This window comes from Myotis nattereri (assembly GCF_964212035.1).
Source record: "Myotis nattereri genome assembly, chromosome: 2".
NCBI lineage: Eukaryota > Metazoa > Chordata > Mammalia > Chiroptera > Vespertilionidae > Myotis > Myotis nattereri.
This window is the reverse complement of record NC_138076.1, coordinates 7,414,581-7,437,548: the sequence shown is the minus strand read 5'-3', so window position 1 is coordinate 7,437,548 and position 22,968 is coordinate 7,414,581. Positions and strand designations below refer to the sequence as shown.

The 22,968-nt window shown below is 52.9% G+C and overlaps 1 protein-coding gene across 1 annotated transcript; it reads left to right on the top strand.

Moving 5' to 3' along the window:
- Positions 1-21,520: 21,520 nt before the first annotated feature.
- On the top strand, positions 21,521-22,231 carry LOC308512624 (putative claudin-24; the record flags this gene model as incomplete). The annotated part of the gene is made up of 1 exon (XM_081082237.1): positions 21,521-22,231. One exon carries the CDS (start codon positions 21,521-21,523, stop codon positions 22,229-22,231), a length of 711 nt encoding a protein of 236 aa, XP_080938363.1.
- Between the last annotated feature and the right edge of the window lie 737 nt (positions 22,232-22,968).

The following is a 22,968-nucleotide window of genomic DNA, read 5'->3' as shown; positions in this document are numbered from 1 at the left end:
ACCGGAGCGAGACTGGCTTTCACCGATTGCGGAGCTGGCACCGGGCCGCTGCCAGCCGCGTGTGACCTCACTGCTGCTGCACGTGTGCCTGGAGGGGTTAACCACGGGACATTTTTAAAGTCTAAAAATAAAAGCTAACAAACAAATAATGAGGATTGTCAAGCTACAGTAACTCCCTCACAATTGAATCTTTTTCAGAATCCCGACAATTTGTTTCCAACGCGGACCACAGACACTGAGCCACGGCTCACACTGTCCCCGTTCCCCCTCCGCACGCCCAGGCTGGTCTGAGTGGCCCGCTTGCTGCCCGGCGTCGGCAGAGCCATGGCCACCGCGGGCTGGGCTTGGGCCTGTCTCGGCATCGATTTCCTTCCTTCGGGCCGGCCAGCCCGGCGGTTCCGGCAGACAAAGCCCCGGATTTCCCTGTCAGAGCGAGAGCACCGACAGCCGGTCATCCGTGAGACGTTCATTTACAAAATCACAAGGAGAAAATCCGTGATCCAGGAACTGTATTGAAATTAATTAAAAATTGAGGCACTGCCTTTCGGGTGTGGCCCTGGGTTCCAGTCTCTCTGTCGTCTCCCTGGGCCCCAAAGCCAAGGATGTGTTGCGTGGAAAGAATAAAGCTCGACTGTGATGAAATCAGAGGGCGGCATCATGCTCCCACGGGAGTGTGAACTCGGGAAGAGCTGGTTCCACGGGCGGCAGCCCCGCGGTCAGGGGCAAGCTCCCTGTTCTCCGTAGCGTCTTGGTGGGGTCTCAGGAGGTCTGGCCACTTCTCAGCTGTTACTGTGCTATGGGTTGTAACAGGGTGGGAGAGCTAAAAAAAAAAAAAAAGTAAAAAATAAAAATAATAAAGGAGAAGGAGCAAAAGGAAGAAGAATAAGAATATTGTGTGGCCCTGGACGGTTTGGCTCAGTGGATAGAGTGTCGGCCTGTGGACTGAAGGGTCCCAGGTTCGATTCCGGTCAAGGGCATGTACCTGGGTTGCAGGCACTTCCCCAGTAGGGAGTGTGCAGGAGGCAGCTGATTGATGTTTCTCTCTCATCGATGTTTCTAACTCTGTCCCTCTCCCTTCTTCTCTGTGGAAAATCAATAAAATATATATTTTTTTTAAAAAGAATATTGTTGTGTGGAGGGGGGGAGACCTACCCGAGTCACGTGGCTTTGATTCCTCTGCCAATCCTCACTGAGCTCGGGGGAGCGCCTCCAGCCTCACAGAAGGAACTCCAGCCTGGGCACCCACAGTCCCTTTTCGAGGTGCCTCTCAGCACAGAGGGGACAAGCCGGCATTTTTGAAAGGGCATCGACGTAGGAAGGCAAAATGGAAATAGCTGCAGGAAATGCCAGTGTATGTGAAGCCACATTTCCCAAGGACAGACTTCTGACCCTTCGCAGGGCAGTGCAGCCCCGTGGGCTGTGCTGGTGAGATGGGTGCCCTCTTCATCCAGGTCCCCCAGGAGCTGGTCTCCCCTTGGTACTGAGGGAAGCCCCTCCCAGGTGCTCTGCTCTTGAGGTCTGGTTTTGCAGGTGAGGGACTCACCACATAGACTTTGAAGATTGGTTCATGATCTAGTTGCCTCTCAGCGGGACCGGCTAACCCCAGTTACTAGAAAATGACTTTCTGAGCCTGCAGGACCATGAATGTACCCGTGGCTGAAATATATAAAAAGTGATCTTCATACAATTAGATACACACAGTGCACCCTCAGACACAAGGCCTTGCACAGATGAGGACCTCAATATATATTAGCTGAGCGAATGAACGAATAGCACTTTATTTCCCAGATTATTTACAAAACAGAAATGATTGACATGCCTGTAGCCCAGCAATCTCTCTATATAAAAGCCTAAGTGACCGTTATGACCGAACAGCTGGAATGACCGGAACGACCAGTTGACCGGTCACTATGACATGCAGTGACCACCAGGGGGCAGATGCTCGACACAGGAGCTGCCCCCTCGTGGTCAGTGCGCTCCCACAGCCAACCTCCCATGGCCAGCCAACCTCCACCGGTCCCTCCCCCAGGTCAGCAAACCTTTTGCAGCCCCTCCCCCGAAACCTCCCCCATCCGGCAGGCCCTGTCCGGCAGGCCCTGTCTGGCAGGCTCTGTCTGGTAGCCAGCAGCAGGCCATGGCCTGCCCGGCCCTGATCGGCTTTGATCGCCAGCCAGGCCTAGGGACCCCACCCAGGCACAAATTTTGTGCACCGGGCCTCTAGTGGTTAAATAAACCTGTTGTGGGATTTACTAACAGTGCCCAGGCTCTTCTAGACTGGATCCTTACCCAAGTCCTTTACCCTTTTTATTCCCCCTTTCCATCCACCCAATGCCTTCTGTGTGGATGCATCTTGTGCAGAAAGAGTGAAGCACAGGTATGCATTGGGGAGAAGGCCTCATCCGAGCTCTCCAAAGCCATGGTGGGTGATCAGGATGAGGAGGGCTCAGAGCAGCCCCTGCAGAGATGGAAACACGGGGCTGCCGGCCCCGGAGCACGGCGGAGGCAGGGAGGCTCGGGCCAAGGAGGCTTCCAGGGACCATCTTCAACTTCTGAGCAACTTGCCTGAGGTATGAAATGTAAGCATGTCGATGGAAATTGGGCCGTTAGCGTTCTGAAGCCACAGACGTGTGCGGGTAAGGTTGCTAAGTGTCTTTTTACAAATGGGCAGGACAACAAAAAGGTAACCAGAAGCCTGTGGACATAGTTGCTATGACCACGACCACAGTTTTAGCTTTTGCGGTTGGCCAGGATTGAAAAGCATGTGGGTTCACAGAGGTGCCGGGGAAGTAAGGCCGGGCACAGGTGCTTGCAAACCCGCTGGTAGAAGGCGACATTCACACAGGTTTCTGGGGCCACAGCTGGCGGAGGTGTAGCAGGAGCCTTTTGAAAAGCACATCTCCTTAACAGCGGTTCTCAACCTGTGGGTCGTGACCCCTTTGGCGGTCGAACGACCCTTTCACAGGGGTCGCCTAAGACCATCCTGCATGTCAGATATTTACATGACGATTCATGACAGTAGCAACATGACAGTGATAAAGTAGCAACGAAAATAATTTTACGGTTGGGTCACAACATGAGGAGCTGTATTTAAAGGGCCAGAAGGTTGAGAACCACTGCCTTAGAACCCAGTTACTCCATACTTCCCCCGTGAAACCACTGTTCCCACTTTATTTGGGTCCTTTTTCTAATACCAAAGTTCTCTACCAGATTGACAACTCTGAGGGCGGGACCTTCTTGATCATCGCTGTGTTGGCCCCAACAACAGACACGTGCTGCCCGGCTGGCGTGGCTCAGTGGTTGAGTATCGACCTATGCCTGGGTTGCGGGCTCGATCCCCAGTGGGGGGCGTGTGGGAGGCAGCCGATCAATGATTCTCATCATTGACGTTTCTCTCTCTCTCCCATCCTCCCTGAAATAAAAAAATATATTAAAAAACAAAAAATCAGAGATGTGCATTACTAGGCAATCAATACATGTGTTAATGAATTAGTGAATACCTCCCACTTCTAGTGTGAATCCCCAGGAAACAATCGGATGAGTGGGCAAACATGTTGGTACAAGACCTTTATCTCTTTATGGCTTCTAAAAATGATAGCTTGGTCAGATAAATCAAGGGAATCTACCCAATAGAATAATAGGCAACTACTCAAAATCATGCTCTGCATTTATTGACATGAAAAATATTCACGATACAGAGCTACTGAAAAAAATAAAACCAATTACACAACTGTATGCTGTTATAGAATTTTTATAAAAGAAAAAACACCTGTGTGGTAGGAAATGAGGTATTTTTATTTTTCTCTAGGTTTCTGTATTGTCTGACATAAAAAGAAATTCCGTTTAAAAATTCCTTTTATAGTGTGAAGAGCCAATGAAACCACTTCCATTTGAAAACAATGCAATGGTTCATTTGCATGAGGCCTTTCTCCATATACGAGACACTTACGTGTTGCATTTGTGAAAGGAGGAAAAATGGATCCAGTTAGAGAACACGAGAAACTAGCACCTCATTAATCGAAGGAATTAAAAAGCAGGCACTAAGTCCAGTCACGGCTCTCTCCAGGAGAGAAACAGAAAAGGCATCTGTTCAAAGCCACAGAAATCAGGATGCCTCGTGGGCCACCAGTTGACTTGGCGCCCTGTGAGGACTCAGAACGGCAACTAGTTCCTTTTGGGGGTAAAGAATGATAGATGATAGGGGTGGGTATAGACTAAGCTATCTCTATATTTAAAAGGTAAGTGACCGCCCAACCGTCTGACCATCTGACCAGCCAGTACATATGACACACACTGACCACCAGGGGGCAGGCACTCAACGCAGGAGCTGCCGAGCTGCAGTGACTTGGCAGTAGTGGTTCTCAGGTGATGCACCCCGAAACCAGAGAGGAGGGAGCCCTATTCCTCACGGGGCCATACGATTCCACCTGCAGCCGTGGGTTATGTTGTTGCTGGGGCACTGTCGGCCCCAAATCTGACCGGCCGTATGTCCAACTCCCACTGGTGATTTAGAAATAAACGTTGACTCGCGCATGCCCGATACATATAAAGCTCTCGCTGGCACCAATCACGTGTGTGTTTCGATCTGTCATTGTTGATCGTGAATTTGGTTGACACTTCTATTATAGAGAAAGGGCGAATAGCGATATTAAAATATTTTTTCTCATTCCTTTCAATGTGCATGAATCCGTGCACCGGGCCACTAGTAGATAATAAGCCCCACTTGTCCCTATTGCTCCTACTCAGACATAGTACCTTAGAGAAAAGTCCCCTCCCTCCAGTCCAGACATCCTCAGACTGAAACTGCTCCGGGTCCCTCTGAGTGCCCCAGCCACAACCCCCGTGCACTGACCGGACCCAGGCTCTGAGGGTCAGCCGCTCGGGCTGGGTGGGAGGGACTGAGGGGTGACAGGAGGGAGGGCAGGAGCCAGCCTGGGAGGCGAGGTGGCCGCTGGGCTCCAGCGGGGCTTCCCTCTGGTTTCTGTGGAGAGCATGGCTGTGGGATGCGCCTCTGGGAAAGGGCAGAGGGCAGACCTGCAGACCATGGCCTTGGGGCATTGCTAGGGCCTTTGCCCCCAGAGCATGCTGGGCTTAGCAGGCCCAGGTGTTTGCTTTCCTGTGGAAGCTGAGAGGGAAGGATAAAGGGAGGAAGGGAAGGAGAAAAGAAGGGAGGGAGGGAGGGAGGGAGGGAGGGAGGGACCAGGGGCCAGGAGGACACACAGACTTGGCTACTGAAGAGGCGAGAGTTAGACATGAAGGAAGAAGAGCCGTGGCTCATGGTTAAGTCGCGTCTGAGGGTGGAGTGGTCTTTAGGATGGTGGGCTGTATTTTCAACTTTAAAATATATATATATATATTGATTTCAGAGAGGAAGGGAGAGGGAGAGAGATAGAAACATCATTGATGAGGGAGAAGCATTGATCGGCTGCCTCCTGCACGTCTCCTATTGGGGATCAAGCCTGAAACCCAGGCATGTGCCCTTGACCGGGGATTGAACCTGGGGCCTCCCGGTTCATAGGTCCATGCTCAACCCCTGAGTCACACCAGCTGGGTTTATTTTCACCTTTTTTTTTTTTTTTGGTTAGTCCTCACCTGAGGATATTTTTCCATTGATTTTTAGGGAGCGTGCAAGAGAGAGGGAAAGACAGAGAGAAGCATCCATGTGAGAGAAACACATTGATTGGTTGCCTCCTGCACACGCCCTGCCCAGGAAGAAGCCTGCAACCAAGGTATGTGCCCTTGACCGGAATTGAACCCCGGACCCAAAATGGCTAGAGCTATTTTCAACTTTCATTTCAACATCTTTTCCCTGTAGCCTGATCTCTTTTAGGTCTTGGATGCATGTTTATTTTCCTGTCTGCAGGACTTGGATTTTTGTGAATGAACACATTTCTACCTTGGACGTTTTCTGAGGCATCACTGACATGCAATACCTCAGGGTTTTACACAGCCCTGCGAGGCCCCACGGTGGCCTCAGGGAGACCCCCCAACCCAGTCCCAGCTCTTTTCTGTTCGCGCCCACCGTCTCATGGTTCAGACCTGCTCGCGAAACTTGAAATGGGCAGTGAGTTTCCAACAGGCATGTTTTCGTTTCAGACAGAATTGTGTTTTAAGCACCGGAGAATGACTGAGATTTCAGCAAAGGTTATGGAATGAGGTCACTGTAATGCAATTCCCACAATCTCCCCACAAAGGCCTCCTAATGAGATGATATCTAAGCATTACCGAGTTGCTCGCTTTTTATTTTTTCCTGATTTGCCCAGATAGCTGGCGATGACGAACCGGACTCCGCTGATTTTATCACCATGAGGTCAGCTCAGTGAGAGGTTCCAGGGCTGAGGCCCAGGAAATGCCATCACTCACTCGAGATAAGGTCAATGTCAGGAGGAAAATCACAAACTCTATAGTTAGGACAGCCCTCCTGCGGGGGTGGACGTCCCTTTTCAGACATGTCCTATAACCAGTTCTCCCAAACAATGCATTCTCTATTGGCCGGGTTTGCCGCCTTAATCCCAGACAATAATGGCCATTCACTGACTCGGGCCCGCACCGCCTCCTCCCGCCACTGAAATCCCTCCGTCGGCATCACCCTCTCCCTGACCTAAACCTTCGTTACGAACCCGTTTCAGACAAGCTCCTGAGGACCCGGGGCGCGGCGGCACCTGGTCTTCTCTCATGTGAGATGCTTTCCCACCCGGGGAAGCTCCAGTCACCGTTCAGGACATGAATTTCTTCTGCCCTCACGTTCACCATGACGGCTTTGAATTCAGTAGCAAAACCTGGGAGCTCTCTGTCTCTGCGTTTCTGTATTTATCCAGCAGGTTGCTTAGAACTGGTGCTAGGAATTAGGTTCCTCGGATCCTGTTGGCCCTGGAGGCTGGGCTCTGACCCCTGCCCATCATTCCAGAGGGCACTTGTCCATCAGAAAGCCCTAGCTGTGGCCCTAGCCGGTTTGGCTCAGTGGATAGCGCGTTGGTCTGCGGACCAAAGGGTCCCGGGTTCGATTCCGGTCAAGGGCACGTATCTTGGTTGCAGGCTCCTCCCGGCCCGGTCCCTGGTCGGGGCTCGTGCAGGAGGCAACCAATCGACGTGTTTCTCTCACATGGATGTTTCTCTGTCTTTCCCTCACTCTTCCACTCTCCCTAAAAACCAATGGGAAACTATCCTCAGGTGAGGATTGAAAAAAGAAAGTGGTAGCTGCTCTGGAATGGGCATCCTCAATGCATTTCAACGTGCCCTCTTGAATGTGTTTCTTCTGTTTCTGAATCCCAGTTTCTTCCTCTCATTTCCTTTCTTGGGCACTTCCCCCTTTCTGGCACCCCGTGACCTCTGACCCCTGGAGAAGTCCTCAAACAGCAGAGAGGATCTGAGCAGCGGGGCACTGTGCTTTGGGTCCCCCCACCCCCAGCTTCCCAGGGCCCGGCTGTAACCGCCGACCCCAGGACAGAGCCCCTCTTCCATCTTTTGCCCTTTCTCTTAGAAGCTGAGCGAGCACCTGACTCCCATTTTCCTGCAAGCAGGTGGGGTCCCCTCCTAAGAAGCTTAAAACTCTTCCACTGTCTGTTCCCACGGACTTGGAGGGGCCCCTTCCAGCCTCACCGAGAATGATTCCCCATCTCGCTCACTTGCTTCAAAGGTCGGTGCGGGTAGTTGGCAGTTCAGTACAGAACGGAAAGCCATTCGACTTGAGCCTGAGGGATGGGAGGTGATGCAGGTGAGGCAGAGGCAAAGGAGAGCCCAGAGCCCGGAGCCAGGAGGGAGGGGCTTGCTGGCAGGGTGAGGTCACTGGGTCCAGTCTGCCCTGTGGGGTGCCAGTCTGGAGCTGTGTGTGTGTGTGTGTGTCTGTGTGTGTGTCTCTGTGTGTCTCTGTGTGTGTCTGTGTGTGTGTCTGTGTGTGTCTGTGTGTGTGTCTGTGTCTGTGTGTGTGTCTCTGTGTGTGTGTCTGTGTGTGTGTGTGTGTGTGTGTGTGTCTGTGTGTGACGATGCACTTGCTTTTTAAAAATTTATTTGTATTGATTTCAGAGAAGAAGGGAGAGGGAGAGAGAGAAACATCAATGATGAGAGAGGATCATTGATTGGTTGCCTCCTGCACGGCCCCTAGTGGAGATCCTGCAACCTGGGCATGTGCTTTGACCGGGAATCAAACTGCGACCTCCTGGTTCAGAGGTCGATGCTCAATCACTGAGCCTCATGGCCGGGCTGTGCCTTCAGCTTTCACTCCACTTTCAAGAAACCAAGAGTGGAATTGGTGGGCGCTGCGTCCAGGTGTGGCTCATGCACAAAAGTCAGATGCTCTGGTCACGTGACCTGTTCTCCTAGAAGAGCCTGGCCGGAGGTTGCAGGGTGAGCATGTGAATGGATCTTGATGTCCTCAAGAGTCAAGTCATGGCATTAGGCGGCCCTGTACTACTTCCCATGATCCCCACTTTAAGAGGCTGTTTTCATTAGGTGACTGGCTGCCCACGCTCACGGTGTCTGGTGAGAGGGCTCCCGTGCAGCTCCGCCGGTCACAGGCCCGTGACCTCCCTCCGGCACGGGACTGCACACGTCCGCGGTGGCCGCAGGCTCGCGTGTGTCCCTCTTAACCGTCCTTGGCTGTCACTGGCCTCCGAGTCAAGCCCGCACAACAGTTGGCGGTGAGGTGACAAAGTTAGACGCTCCCCAGGGCCAGGCAGGTCACGGGAATGCACACAGTGGGCGAGTTGTAGGAAAACCCCTACGGATACGCGCTGTTTTCATTTTAAATGCGCAGGCGGACTCCTTACACCTACGAGCAAATACGCATTTTCTTTCCCTTTTTAAATCGAAGCATGTGCTCCCCCACGTAGCTCCTGTTTTCCCACGTTGGCTGAAGACACAGGGGCCCAGCAGGGGCAGAGCCCGGTCTGTGGGGCCGGAAGCAGGTTCCGAGGGTTTACTTGAAGAAGAGAATTGCAATCGGAAGTCATGAGCAAGTCAAGTGCATGTTTTAAATTAATTTTTTAAAATATTTATATTGACTTCAGAGAGGAAGGGGGAGGAGAGAGAGATAGAAACATCAATGATGAGAGAGAATCATTGATCGGCCGCCTCCTGCAGGTCCCACACTGGGAATGGAGCCTGCAACCTGGGCATGCGCCCTGACCGGGAATTGAACCCGTGACCTCCTGGCCCAGAGATCGACACTCAACCCCTGAGCCATGCCGGCCGGGCTCAAGTGCATTTTCATTTGCTCTTTGTTATGTGGAGCTGCACAGATGTGACATGAAGCAACAGCTGAAGTCCCTTGGCTCCCTGACGAATTGTGCAGCTCGGTCACTGGGACTGCTTATTTCTCTGGGTTATTTCCCTGCGTTCGAACAGCTCTCCATGTTGTTTCATCTGGAACTGCCAGACGTCATTACGACAAAGGATGCATCAGACACACCGACACCAGACATGACATGCTGGGTGCATCGTGCACGTGACTTCACGCCCCGATGCCCTTTCTGCGTGAAGAACTGGGGCGGATGTGTGCCCCCAGACAGGCACCGGTACATTCTATCTCACGGCACTTTCCCCCAAAGAGAAACAAGACCCATTCACAAGGGTGTGCTATGCCTTATGAACTGTTTCCAGCAAGAGGGACCTTGCACCCTGACAGGGCGCCAATGAGAACTGATCCCCGGCTGGTAACGTGCATCAGAAGGCTTTCCAGGCCTGCTCTGGCTCATACATTTCCAACCTGGTTCCCTCATGCCGCTGCCTATTTCTGGTGCCGCCTAAAATGATGAAGCGCGGACGCTTTTCTGGTTGAAATGAAGAGTACAGTCGCCATGGAGGGAGGGTTTGGTGTCAGACAAGGGGCGGCGGAGGGAGCTGTGAGATGTCACTCAGGTCCAAAGCCCCGCTGATGGCACCCCTCACCCGCTCGCACCCATCGCCCGCTTCCAGTTAGCCCACCTGCGCCTCCCAGCCAGCAGCCTCCACTCAGGCCCCCGAGCGGAGCCTCCCTCCCTCTCCTCTGCGGCCATGTGGCGAGTCCCATCACAGTGCCAGTCATGGCACCAAGTCCCTCGCCTGTTCTCCATTTACTTCCACGGGCCTCAGAGGTGAAGCCGGATGGTTTGAAATTCTAATCCTACCCAGTAAAAAGGAAAATGTAGAAATCATGAAGAAATTTCGTGATTGAAAAAAACCTCTCTGATAAAAAATAAACAAGGAAAAAACCTTCTCTCTCTCTCTCTCTCTCTCTCTCTCTCTCTCTCTCCCTCTCTCTCTCTCTCTCTCTCTCTCTCTCTCTCTCTCTCTCTCTATATATATATATATATATATATATATATAGTGTCCCAAAAAATGTATACACACTTTAACAGCTGATAGCTCAATTTTGAGAATGAAATGTGTTGTTGTTTTTTTTTGAAAATATGACATTTTATTTTCACTCAGGATGTACAGTACGTGAATTTGGAAGTGAAATCATTGCAGGGTTCTGCAGTGCAGAACCTTACGATCGGTCCATCATTAATTAGTCCATTCATCGCAAAGCAGCCGCACCAGGGTCAGCCCCACGTGTGCTGCAGCTGAAATGAGCTCTCAGCGGGAAACACCCAGCAGCATTTGGGTAATAGGTGACAGCAGACATGAGCTAAGTTTCAACATTGCGTCTTTGGAACACATTCTGCTTATTTACATGTTAAGAACAGTTATTCTAATTACTTGCCCTATTGTGAGTTTTAATGACTGATTTTATGCTACAGAAGGCTTGCCAGCTGTTACTTTCTTTAGTTTCTAAAAGCAGTAACTTATTGTTTATCAAAGGTGATGTTGAAAAGGCGCTTTCAGAGATACTTGAGGAGAACAAGATTACCGCTGAAAGAACTGCACATGTTTTCAGCATCGCGCACATAGCTGCGTATTTAACTGAGCTGTTTTAAGACAGTGGCAATTGTCTACCTCACATACTTTCCTACCATTTTAACCTCATAATTACAGTTTGAATATACAGTCTGACTTAGACCTCTGCACAGCCTCTAAAGCATGGTTTTCAGGTTTGTTTTTATACATAAATTAGAGCTGAAGTTGGTCCTTGATTTGAAGAACTGTGCTACCTTGTAGCACTACATCTTACACACACTATTGATGGCTAACAGCGGCTTTACAGGGGGAGCATCCCAGCGGTACCCCCCCCCCCCCACCGACCCCGGACAAGAGCCTCTCAGAGGCCCACGCTGCCTTGAAGGGTCCGGAGGAAGCAGCTGAGCAGCCAAGGGCAGTCCTGAAAACAGGTGGCTTTGGACCAGCAGCATAAGAGAGAGACTTTACAATCTTTGATTTCATGTACACCCTTTAAAAAAGGTGCAGCATACCTGAACTTTCCATCACACCTGAAGAAGCTGAGCTCCTAAGGCAGCCCCACAGAGACCCCCAGGAACACGGCCCCTTCTCTTCCCACTGCGAAGTCATGGCTGTGTCGGCAAGCTCCTTGATGAATGGAGAAGACTTACACTTTATAAGCAGAGCAGTTAGCGTCCATTCAACTTTTAAGAAGAGTCCGAAGGTGTGTAGGAAAGTATGCTTGCCAGCAGTAATGCTTCCATAGTGACGATAATGAAACTGAGCTAGACAAACAATGGACTGTTTTACACAATGAAAGCTAGATTTCTGATATATATTACTTATTCTCCGGAATGTGTTTTAATAAACACTGCCTTTATAATTATTCAAAGTGTGTGCATACATTCTGGGGACTCTGTAAATAGAGTATTAAAAAATGTGTAGGCAAATTGTATCTGGCATATGAATTATCTACATCAAAACCCAAGTGACCGAATGACCTGTCGACCAGTTGCTATGACATGCAGTGACCACCAGGGGGCAGATGCTCAATGCAGGAGCTGCCCCCTGGTGGTCAGTGCGCTCCCACAGCCAACCTCCCACGGCTGGCCAACCTCCTGTGGTCCCTCCACCTGGCCGGCTGGCCCCCACAATTGGCCTTGATCGCCAGCTGGGCCTAGGGACCCCACCCAGGCACAAATTTGTGCACGGGGCCTCTAGTAGCTTAGTAAAGCTGTTAACAATGAAAGTCTTTGGATTGGAATCTAATTCAATGAAGACAAGAGAGAATTGGTGTTGGCTGTTTGCGGAAGGCCCAAGTGTGCAACCAGGATTGGTGCCCATGAGCTTCTGAGTAGGTAGCCCCTAAATATCCTAAATGTTAGGGTGCTGCTCACTCACTTCCCTGTGCGTGATGGCTTCATATCCGGCACAGCAGATGCCAGCCCCGCTGGCCCCACTGCCCTGGGGGAGGGGGACGTGCTGGCATTCTAATTCACACGGAAACCCTCCTGCCTCCCCCTGTCAGTTCCCGCCGGGCTCTGTGTGAGGCAGCAATGCCATGAGCATGGGGCTCGCCGGCCCGCGGGGCTCCGAGAAAGAGACCTGTGTGTCCGGTGGGAGGTGGGGTGGCAGGACCCGTGGGGTCAGAGACCAAGCCATTCACAGACACAGCCTCAGTCCTTCCTTCCTTCTGGGTTGTCTCGTCTGTAGATGACATCCCTGCTTTAAAGCCATGCCTACACTCAGAGCGCGCATGCTGCTTGTCTATGCCATCGTGGCTGAAATATCCAGCTCTGGACGCCTCCACGTGGTCCCATAGCCGCTTCCCTCACTGTTGTGTGTCTGGGCCACGCCCAGTTTCAGTCTGTTAGATTGCAGCTGCGGTGTGTGTATTTGTGCATGTTAGGCGATGATTGTTTTCCCTTTGGAATGATTTTCTTGTAGTGTATTCCCCAGAGTGGAATTACTGGGTCACATAGTTCTATGCTTTATTCTTTTATTAAAAAAAATTGTGCTGGCTTAATAGTCGGGAGGTTAAGTGACATTTCTGTCATCGCTGGGGGGCTGAAATCTATCAGCTTGACGTGGGGCCAGATGCCCAGTCTGTGTCAGGATCCCAGCAGGAAAGAACGCAGCAAGCTGCACCGGGAGGAGCGGGGTCGCTTTGGAGGCAGCCTGCCCGTGCCCAGTGGCCTCGTATCACCTGTGCGAGCCACACAGTTGGAGCGTCGTCAATGAGGACTCCATGCATTTTTGTCCTGAGTGGGAGAGTCCAAGAATTCTTTTTTTCTAAATGTATTCTTATTGATTTTAGAGAGAAAGGAAAGGAGAGGGAGAGAGAAACATCAATGAGAGAGAAACATGGATCAGCTGCCTCCTGCACGCCTCCTGCTGGGGATCAAGCCTGCAACCTGGGCATGTGCCCTGACCTGGAACTGAACTGGCAATCTCCGTGTGTGGGATGACATTCAACCAACTGAGCCACACTGGCCAGGGCACTCCAAGAATTCTTGATACTGGTGGGGGAATAGATGGTGGGTGGATGAAAGGATGGATGGAAGGATGGATGGAGAGATGGATGGATGGATGGGTGGATGGATGGATGGATGGATGGGTGGATGGATGGGTGGATGGATGGGTGGATGGATGGATGGATGGATGGATGGATGGATGGATGGATGGGTTGATGGATGGATGGATGGATGGATGGGTGGATGGATGGATGGATGGATGAGTGGATGGATGGATGGATGGGTGGATGGATGGGTGGATGGATGGATGGATGGATGGGTGGGTGGGTGGGTGGATGAATGAAAAGATTCGGGGCAGATGCGAAGTTTTTCATTTACAATCTCTTAAATCAAGTTTTCTCAGGGATAAAATTTTCCTTCCAGCTGGGACTGATGGAAATCTCCGTTGATGACATCTATAGCCCTTCTCCCAAAGCAGGATCCCAGGGGAACGTGGCTCGACCCACTGACTCTGGGTCCAGCCTCCCGGCCTTAGCCCCAGCCCCAGGTGGAGCAGGTGGGCTGGTGGCCAGAGGAACCACAATGGATGACTAGGGTATCAGATCCCCTTAATCTAAAGGCAAGTGAGACAGTCCCACAAAACAGCCATGGGGCACAGCGTGAGAGGGGGCAGGAGGTGAGGGAAACTTCGCTCGCGTCTGAGGAGAAAGACCAGGCTTCACAGGCAGGCACGCCGAGCCAAGCTGCCTGCCAGGCCTTTCTCGATGGCACCAACCCGGGTTCAGGAGAATCCAGTTGCATAGACTCCGGGGAAGGCACCCGCTTTGGCCAGTGTGCAGTCACTGATACCCAGCGCAGAAGAAAGCGGATCCACGCCATCCAAAGACAAAATACAAATAGTAGCTCATTTATGGAGAGCCTCCCACGTGCGCCCCAGCCTCCGTCTTTATCCCACTCCTCCGCCCCGTGGTGCTGGCCTGTAGTTGCTACGATCCCTATTTTACAGGCCAGGAGATGGGGGCTCAGAGACGTGATTCCAGGACCCAAGCGCTTCCATTTCCTTGAAATAAACTTTGATTCATGGACGAGCCCATTCTCTTTTGGGGGAAGTGACTCCCAACTTGGGTGTCCGGCTCAGATCTCTCAGCAGCGGGTGCTTTCCTCCAGCGACTACTCATCTGTGTGCAAATGGCAGGGTCTCCAGTGTCACTCAACCCAGAGGCTGCTGCTTCTCATCCTTCTCTCTTCTCGGGTCTCCCCATTTCGTCCACGTTGCCCCTGAGACAGGCCGAGCCTCTCTGGGTGGATGGACGTGCTCTTCGGTTACCATTATTGTTGTTATTTTTGAGCATCTCCTAGATAAGATTGAAGTTTCTCTTCGGGCACCCCAACACCAGCCTGCGGCCTGCTCCAGGCAATGCGGCGCGCAGGAACCCGGAGAAGGAAGGGGTCCCTCTGCGCCTGCAGGAAGAATCCAGCCGTATACAAGCCAGACCCCCGAGCAGTTTGGGGAGCCCTACTCTTCGCTGGTGTGTGCTCAGTAAGCCTCTTCTTTCTGAACCTGTTTCGCCTCCTCTATTGAATTCTACCTTAGGGTGGGGGTGTGGGGGGGGGGACCAGAACCCTGCACCAGTGACATCGGAATAGGAGCCTGGAGTCCGGCTCAGCTCCCTGTGCAGGAGGCCGCGGTCGGTGGTGTCTGCGGTGCTGGCTGCCTCGGCATCCCATCCCGTGCCAAGGCTGTCACCGAGTTACCGTGATTTTCCCTCCTGTTAACTGGAAATGAACTGAGCCACCAGGGGTGTGAGCCTAGATTAATATTTAGAAAGGATTTACAAAGAAAAGAAGTCAGTTAATCCTGAGAGAGAGAGGGCTTTTCACTTCTATTTGTGCAGCGGGTGGGACCGCATCCTGGCTGGGGCGGCCCGCGCTCCTTCCTGGAGGCCCTGCTGGCCCGCCTGCCCAGCCTCCGGGCCTCCGCGTGGCAGCCCGTCACGGGCGATGGCTCGGCCTGACTCTGGTCCAAGGCGGATGCGCTCGGCCTGACTCGGGCCTCAGGCTCGGTGGACGCCGAGGTCAGCAGTAACGTGGAGACAAACCGGAGAGGCGGCGCGGCAGTGGCCGAAGATGGCCTTGTACAGCCTACAGTGATCGCATGATGCGCCCCCAGATGCTCTGCCAGCCGCGGCTCAGCCTCGGGCTGTGGAGAGAGGGTGGCTGGCTCCCCCCACCCGCTTCTCACCTACTCACCTCTGCTCTTCGCTGCTTTGCTCAGGTGGCCTTTCTGAAACATGGACGTGGTCCCTCATGCCTTTCTGTTCCAGTCTCCCAACACCACCCGCTGGATGACGCTCAGGCCTCCCAACATTTAGGACGTTGGTGTTTAAAAATTTTTTTTTGAAAATCCACAGTCCTTATTAACGACTTGAATTGCCCGGTTTGATATTATAAATGCAAGGCTGCCCATTAGCTGAGTGGCCCTGAGACTTTGGTCAAAGGGTTTTGGGGAGAGGGGCAAACAACAAATCCAGGCCTTGCCCACTGGAGTGAGCGAGGAAAAATGGGGGGAGAGGGGAGCATCATGAGGCTAAGGAAACACGTCAGCAAATACAACGAACGCTGCCCTGCAAACCGCAGCAGGTGCCCGGAGATGCGTGGCCAGGGCTTCCTGCGCGGGGACCTGGGAAGTCAGCTCCTGAAAGCGGCTCCCGCCGACCTGGCGCGTCTTGTTCGGACATTCTGGGGGAGAACGGACTAAAGCAAGTAATCTCTTCTCTCATAACATTTACTGTTTCTTATGAGAACCCTACATGCTTTGTAGGAAGTTTAGACAATATAGTAAAAATGGGGGGGTCATCTGTCTCTGGCATCCCGAGAACATCAGGGGAAGCACCAGCGGCCTGTCTCCCCCCAGGCCTACAACTGTCCATCTTCTGGGGCAGGACACGCGTGTTTGCCAACTGGAGATGTTCTTGGTGGTTGAGTTCATTCTTTGAGGTTCCCTGGCCAGGCTCACACACACCAGGATGGCCACCAAAGGCCATGGGAACCCACTTCTGCGTGCATGGGCATTCTACATTCACACTCGCCATCACCTACGGGCATTCTACATTCACACTCGCCATCACCTATGGCATTCTACATTCACACTCGCCATCACCTACAGACATTCTACATTCACACTCGCCATCACGTACAGGCATTCTGCATTCACACTCGCCATCACCTACAGACACTCGGCATTCACACTCGCCATCACCTACAGACATTCTGCATTCAGACTCGCCATCACCTACGGGCATTCTACATTCATACTCACCATCACCTACGGGCATTCTACATTCACACTCGCCATCACCTACGGGCATTCTACATTCACACTCGCCATCACCTACAGACACTCTACATTCACACTCGCCATCACTTACAGACACTCTACATTCACACTCACCATCACCTACAGGCATTCTGCATTCACACTCACCATCACCTACAGGCATTCTACATTCACACTCGCCATCACCTATGGGCATTCTACATTCACACTCGCCATCATCTACGGCATTCTACATTCACACTCGCCATCACCTACGGACACTCTACATTCACACTCACCATCACCTACAGAATTCTACATTCACACTCGCCATCACCTACGGACACTCTACATTCACACTCACCATCACCTACGGGCATTCTGCATTCACACTCGCCATCACCTACGGCATTCTACATTCACACTCGCCATCACCTACAGACATTCTACATTCACACTCGCCATCACCTACAGGCATTCTGCATTCACACTCACCATCACCTACAGGCATTCTACATTCACACTCACCATCACCTATGGGCATTCTACATTCACACTCACCATCACCTACGGCATTCTACATTCACACTCGCCATCACCTACAGAATTCTACATTCACACTCGCCATCACCTACAGGCATTCTGCATTCACACTCGCCATCACCTACGGCATTCTACATTCACACTCACCATCACCTACAGACACTCGGCATTCACACTCGCCATCACCTACAGACATTCTGCATTCACACTCGCCATCACCTACAGACATTCTACATTCACACTCGCCATCACCTACGGGCATTCTGCATTCACACTCGCCATCACCTATGGACCCTTCTCAGCCATTTATGACGGATACTGTTTGCTGGACACGTAGGAGACACGGGCATCGAGCTATGGAGGCTGTGAGGGCGGTGTGTCTGGTTGATTACTGAGCTCATGGTATTGATTGTGTCAACTACTAGGTTGCAGGACAAGACCTCGTAAGAAAAACAGAATAAACTATGGATGTTCTTTTAATCAAAACAGTTGTGCCCCGCCTTTGTCCCAAGGTCCCGGGGGACAGCCCCGTAGGGAAAGGGTAGCTTTTCATGCTCGCTGGAGAGGAGGGGGCTTGCTTGTTTCTTGGTTTACTCTCCTCAGGGCCCGCCTCTCTCACGGCTGCTTCTAGTGTCTGAAGGTTCCACAGACATTTTTCCTACAAGGGGCTGGGCCATGCCAACCACTTCGTCCTGTGTTCACCCCAAGGACAGGGGAGGCCGCCAGCCGGACTCACAGACACGCTCACTCATCTTCAGGGCCTTGGCGGGGGGGGGGGGGGGGTTTAAGGGTAATTTTAACAACATGGGATTTGTGTGTGTCTTGTCTCTCACTCTCAAAGGACACCTTGCGCCTCCCCCCCCTCCCCGCTCTCTTCCATCCCTTTTCCTTGGCTCCTCGTCGGAGGCAGGACCACCAGCTGAGAGGTGGGGCTGGAGCAGGCCCTGCCCTTGGGGTTTGGGGGGCACCTGCCACCCTCAGCTCGTGGGGCTGCAGTGGGCTCCAGGTGACCTGTCCGTGTGGCGTTCGCATTTTAGATGACACAGAGGAGCTCATCACTGGAGCCACCAGTAATGCACAAACGCCCGTGTCACACGCGCTGATAACCCTTCTAAGGCTCTTCGTCACCCACATTCTAAAATCTGAACGATGTAGCTGCACGTAGCTGAGCCCTGCAACCTCCTTTCTGTGGGCTCCCCGCCCTGCCCCCCAAGCACCGGCTGTTGGGACCATCAGCTCCCTCACCATTTTCAAGGACCAACCTCTTTTAAGACATCTTTGCCCGCCTCCTTCCCCTGAAAGAGCCACGCAGCGCCATCCGATTAGAATATGGACCACACCGTCTTAGGCGCGGCTGGTCTGCCTGAGAACGAACCTTTGTGGCCTTGGCTCAGGCTAGTCACCAGCACAGAGCAGGAACCTGGCACGGGAGCCACCTGGGGACTTCCTCCTCTGATGCCAGCCCTGGACTGGCAGAAAGGGCAGGGGCAGCTGAGGGCAACGGCACAGACTGGCAGTGGCAGGAGTTGGTGCCAAACCTGTCAAAGTCTGCATCACCCAGAGAGGTTGGTGTGACCCTCGCTTAACCTGAGCATGAACGCAGGACACGGAGGAGAAAAAGGCCATCTTCCTGGGCACGCTTGCCAGGCCTCTCCTGGCACCTAGGTGTGGCCGGTGGCTTCACGAACAGGCCAACCTGATTTACAAATTTTTTTTGACAATTTTCCAAAAACGACCATAAAAATATTCCCAGTCCTGGGCCCTTCCGGAACCTTGCTATCCCCTACGGAGAGCCAGAGGGTCTGGCCCCAGTGACGCCCGGCGACCTGAGACCAGGTCATCCAGGGGACTCAGCCTCAGCTCACACCACGGAGCGGAGACGAACTGTCCCTGCGGAGTCGCCCACACTGCAGACGTGTAAGCAGCACACGGACACGCGAGTACTAGTTTCCGTGACTAACCGTGGGGACCGTTAACTTGGGACATTCATGCACCCCTGCCCTGGACGGAGGTTCTCAGGATGGGGGGGCTCTGGGCCGACGGGGACGGGGGGCCACCCGAACCTTCGGTCCCCGAGAAAGTACGGGACCTGCTGACCTCCTGAGCCTGTTGAAGAGGTTCCTCGTCTTCCTTCAGGTTAATGTCCCGGAGACAGAGGTCATGCCCTCTGTGCTGAGCCGGCGGTGGGAGTAGAACTTGTTTTGTGGCTGAACGTCCCCCTCCCCCGCCCCGCAGGTCTAAGCAGCTAGTCCGTGACCTGACACGGAGGAGGGGAGCCCCGTTGGGGGTGTGGGCTGGGGGCTTCCTCTGCCTGGGGACCCTCCCACCCCCCTTTTCCATTTATTTGAATTCTCTTATCTCCTAGTTTCCTGGTGGCCTCTTCCCCCTGGGACGCGAGCCCCACGGGCAGGGCAGGGCAGGGCTGCCTCCAGGCTGGTCCTGGCTGTGTCCTCAGGTCCTCAGCAGTCACTCCTGGCCAGAGGACAGGATCAAGACTATTTTTTTTAAAATGAGTCTAGAGGTCATTTAAGGTTACTTGGCCCAATGGCCAGCACAGTGGAAACTATGTCTATGAGAGCCCGGACAGGTGGGCACGACCCTTCACGCCTTTGGGATGGAGGGATCACCGCTCACAGGCAGCCTGTCCCCATCCGTCTGTAATGAAACATTTCCATGTGATACGAAGTCATCTCCCCGAGCCCTAGCCGGTGGCTCAGTGGTTAGAGCATCGGCCTGCAGACTGAAGGGTCGTGGGTTGATTCCGGTCAAGGGCACGTACCTCGGCTGCAGGTTCAAACCCCGCCCTGGTTGGGGCACGTGCGGGAGGCAAACAGTCGATGTGCCTCTCTCTGTGTCTCTTCCCCTCCCTTTCATTCTTTCTAAAAAAATGAATAGGAAAAAAATATCCTCTGGTGAGGATTCACAAGAAAAGAGTCGCTCCCCGTAACTGCTAGCCGCGCTCTCAGGAGCTTTCTGCCTCCCGCGGCCTGCTCTGCTTCCACTATCCCTTCTCCTGGTGCCGAGGCCTGGGCAGAGCCCTAGCCCTTCTGGACCCCAGGTCTCTGTGCAAACGGGAACCATTTCTCATTTTGGTCCAAGGGGCCAGCAGGAAGGCCTAGGGGATTCTGCAAACCTGTGCAAGTTAGGAGAGAAGCCATCTTTGATGGGGGAGGATGCTGCAGCAGCCACCGGCATCTAGCCCGGCCCTTCTGCTGAGTGTGGAGACAGCAGGATGGGGGTCGGTCTGATGTCCTGAGCAATGTCACACAGATCAGCTCAGACGCTCGACTAGACTCCCCAGCGGGCGAGTGCGGAGGGGAATCTGCCCCGAGGCTGGGCCCCCAGGCAGGGGCTCTGCAGGTCTCTGCAGGCCCATCAACCTCACCTCCTGGCTGGGGTGCCAGACCGGACGCCCCGGGCCCTGCAGCCGCCCTGGGAACCTGGCCCAGCCTCTGTCCTGCCTGAGGGGCCAGCTCTGCCGTGTGCTCTCAAGGTGTGGCCGCAAAAACCAAACAAGACGAAACCTCAAAGGGCAGCCATGTGGCCCCTGTTTTCAGAGTCTTGTGTCCTGAACGGCTGGATCTTCGTGCGGGCGGCTTTGTCTCCGAAGTGGCAGAACAGACAGCTCATCTCTGGGCAGGAAACACCTCTGGGAGAGTAAAAACCACGCTGTACCCCAAGTCCCTAACGAGGACCGGGGCATCACCCAGGGACACCCAGGACTCCCGGACGCTCCCTTCCCCGCTGAGCACCTCTGGGCACCTGGCTCCGTCGTGCCATTTTAACTAACCCAGTGAACGTGCGTCCACCTTTCAAAGGAATCTGAGGGCGCCGCTCCTGCCAAGTCCTGAGTCCCCGGGACACTCCAGAGCGGGGGCCAGGCGCTGTGTAGGTTGAGGAGGTCCGTGCAGAGCGGAGATTATAGGGAGAGCCTGCCTTTCCTTGCAGGGGCTTGTTCTGCATCCTGAAATCTCAGGTTCAGCTGCCACAATGAAGTCCTGTTACCCAGAGAGCTGGCCTTTTATCACCACTTAAAATCTAATTAATCCATATTGAAGCACAAAGATTTCTGTTGTCCTTTAGGGTGAGGGTCACAGAGGCCCCTTTGTTCATCCTCAGCCTTCGTACCATCGAGCATTGGGGGTATAGTTTTACCAGCAGGTCAGCTCCTTATCAGAAGGCCTAACGCGCAGTTTTCGCGGAGCCCCTCATCCTTTACATGAAACACTATATTCAAGAACAAACACGCACTTCAGAGTGGCCAAGGAGCGAATGACCAGGCGGCAATGCCCCGAGCTTATATCCCAGGCAGCATCACCCCGAGGCCAACCGGCACACGCCATCCCCACAGACAGCGGCTCCTATAGGGGCGGCGGAAGGCGCGAGCTTGGCTGCGATGGCTTTAGTCTTGAGAGTGGTCATGCAATTCGTTGGACTTGCACTGTCTGTGCTGGGATGGGTTTTATCCATGATCACAACTTACTTGCCGCACTGGAAGAACCTGAACCTGGAGCTGAACGAGATGGAGAACTGGACCCTGGGCCTGTGGCAGGCCTGCGTCGTCCAGGAAGAGGTGGGGAGGCAATGCAAGGACTTCGACTCCTTCCTGGCCCTGCCCGTGGAGCTCCGGGTCTCCAGGATCCTGATGTTCCTGTCCCACGGGCTGGGGCTCCTGGGCCTGCTGGTCTCGGGGTCTGGGCTGGACTGCCTGAGAGTCGGAGAGAGACAGCTCAAGTGCAAGAAGCAGCTGCTGATCCTGGGAGGGGTCCTGTTCTGGACGGCGGGCGTCGGGGTGCTGGTGCCGGTCTCCTGGGTCGCCCACGTGACCGTGCAGGAGTTCTGGGACGAGACCCTCCCGGAGGTCGTGCCCAGGTGGGAGTTCGGGGAAGCCCTCTTCCTGGGCTGGTTCGCTGGGTTTTGTCTCCTCCTCGGGGGGTGCCTGGTGACCTGGGCCGCCTGCTGCACCCAGGCTCCGCTGGCTGCGGGCCAGTACGCAGCGGCAGACACGCAGACGCAGTGTCCATGCCTGGAAAATGGGACTGCGGCTCCGAAAGTGCGACTTGGACAAGACCAGGGAGCCCTCTCTTCCGCACCAACAGTGCTGTAGGTCCGCACGGGAAGGGGGTCTTTGTTACGAAACTAAATCTGTGCTGCTCACTTTTTCTCATATAATACTTTTTTATCCTAGATCTCCCTCTCCCCCAAAAAATCTGGAGAAGAGGCAGTCTCATATCTACAAGAAAATTACTATGTTAAGCATTACAAAAGTCTGAGCAAGAAAAAAAGTAATTGATCTGGTTATTTAAATAAAACTGGTGGTGGTTGTCCAATATGGTCCGTATTAAGTTTTAATGTGTTTATTTTACATTAGAATCGTTTTTGTTTGCTTTTGTTGGTAACTGGAAATAATAATTACGTTGTTTCCTAAAGAGAAAAACTAACAGACTCTACATTGGCAAAGCCACAGGTTAAACTCATTCTGAAGTGTAATTTCCACAACAGTGACTTTGTTCTCTGATCAGAGGTGGTTTGTGTTTAGGAAATTACAAGGCAACGGGTGTGAGTGACAGGGTTTATGAGGCTAAAAGGTTTTTACATCACGATGCTCTCCGATTCTAAATACTGGCCAATTTCCTCTTTCGTCTCATCCCTCAAAAGCTTCATTATTAAAAAGATAAACAATGAAAAACTTTTGCTTGATATTGAGATAGTGACAGTTCACTTGCCCTGAGAAAAACTTTCCTTTGTTCAGTTAAAAATTACAAGCTTTAGCCCTAGCCGGTTTGTCTCAGTAGATAGAGTGTCGGCCTGCAGACTGAAGGGTCACGGGTTCGATTCTGGCCA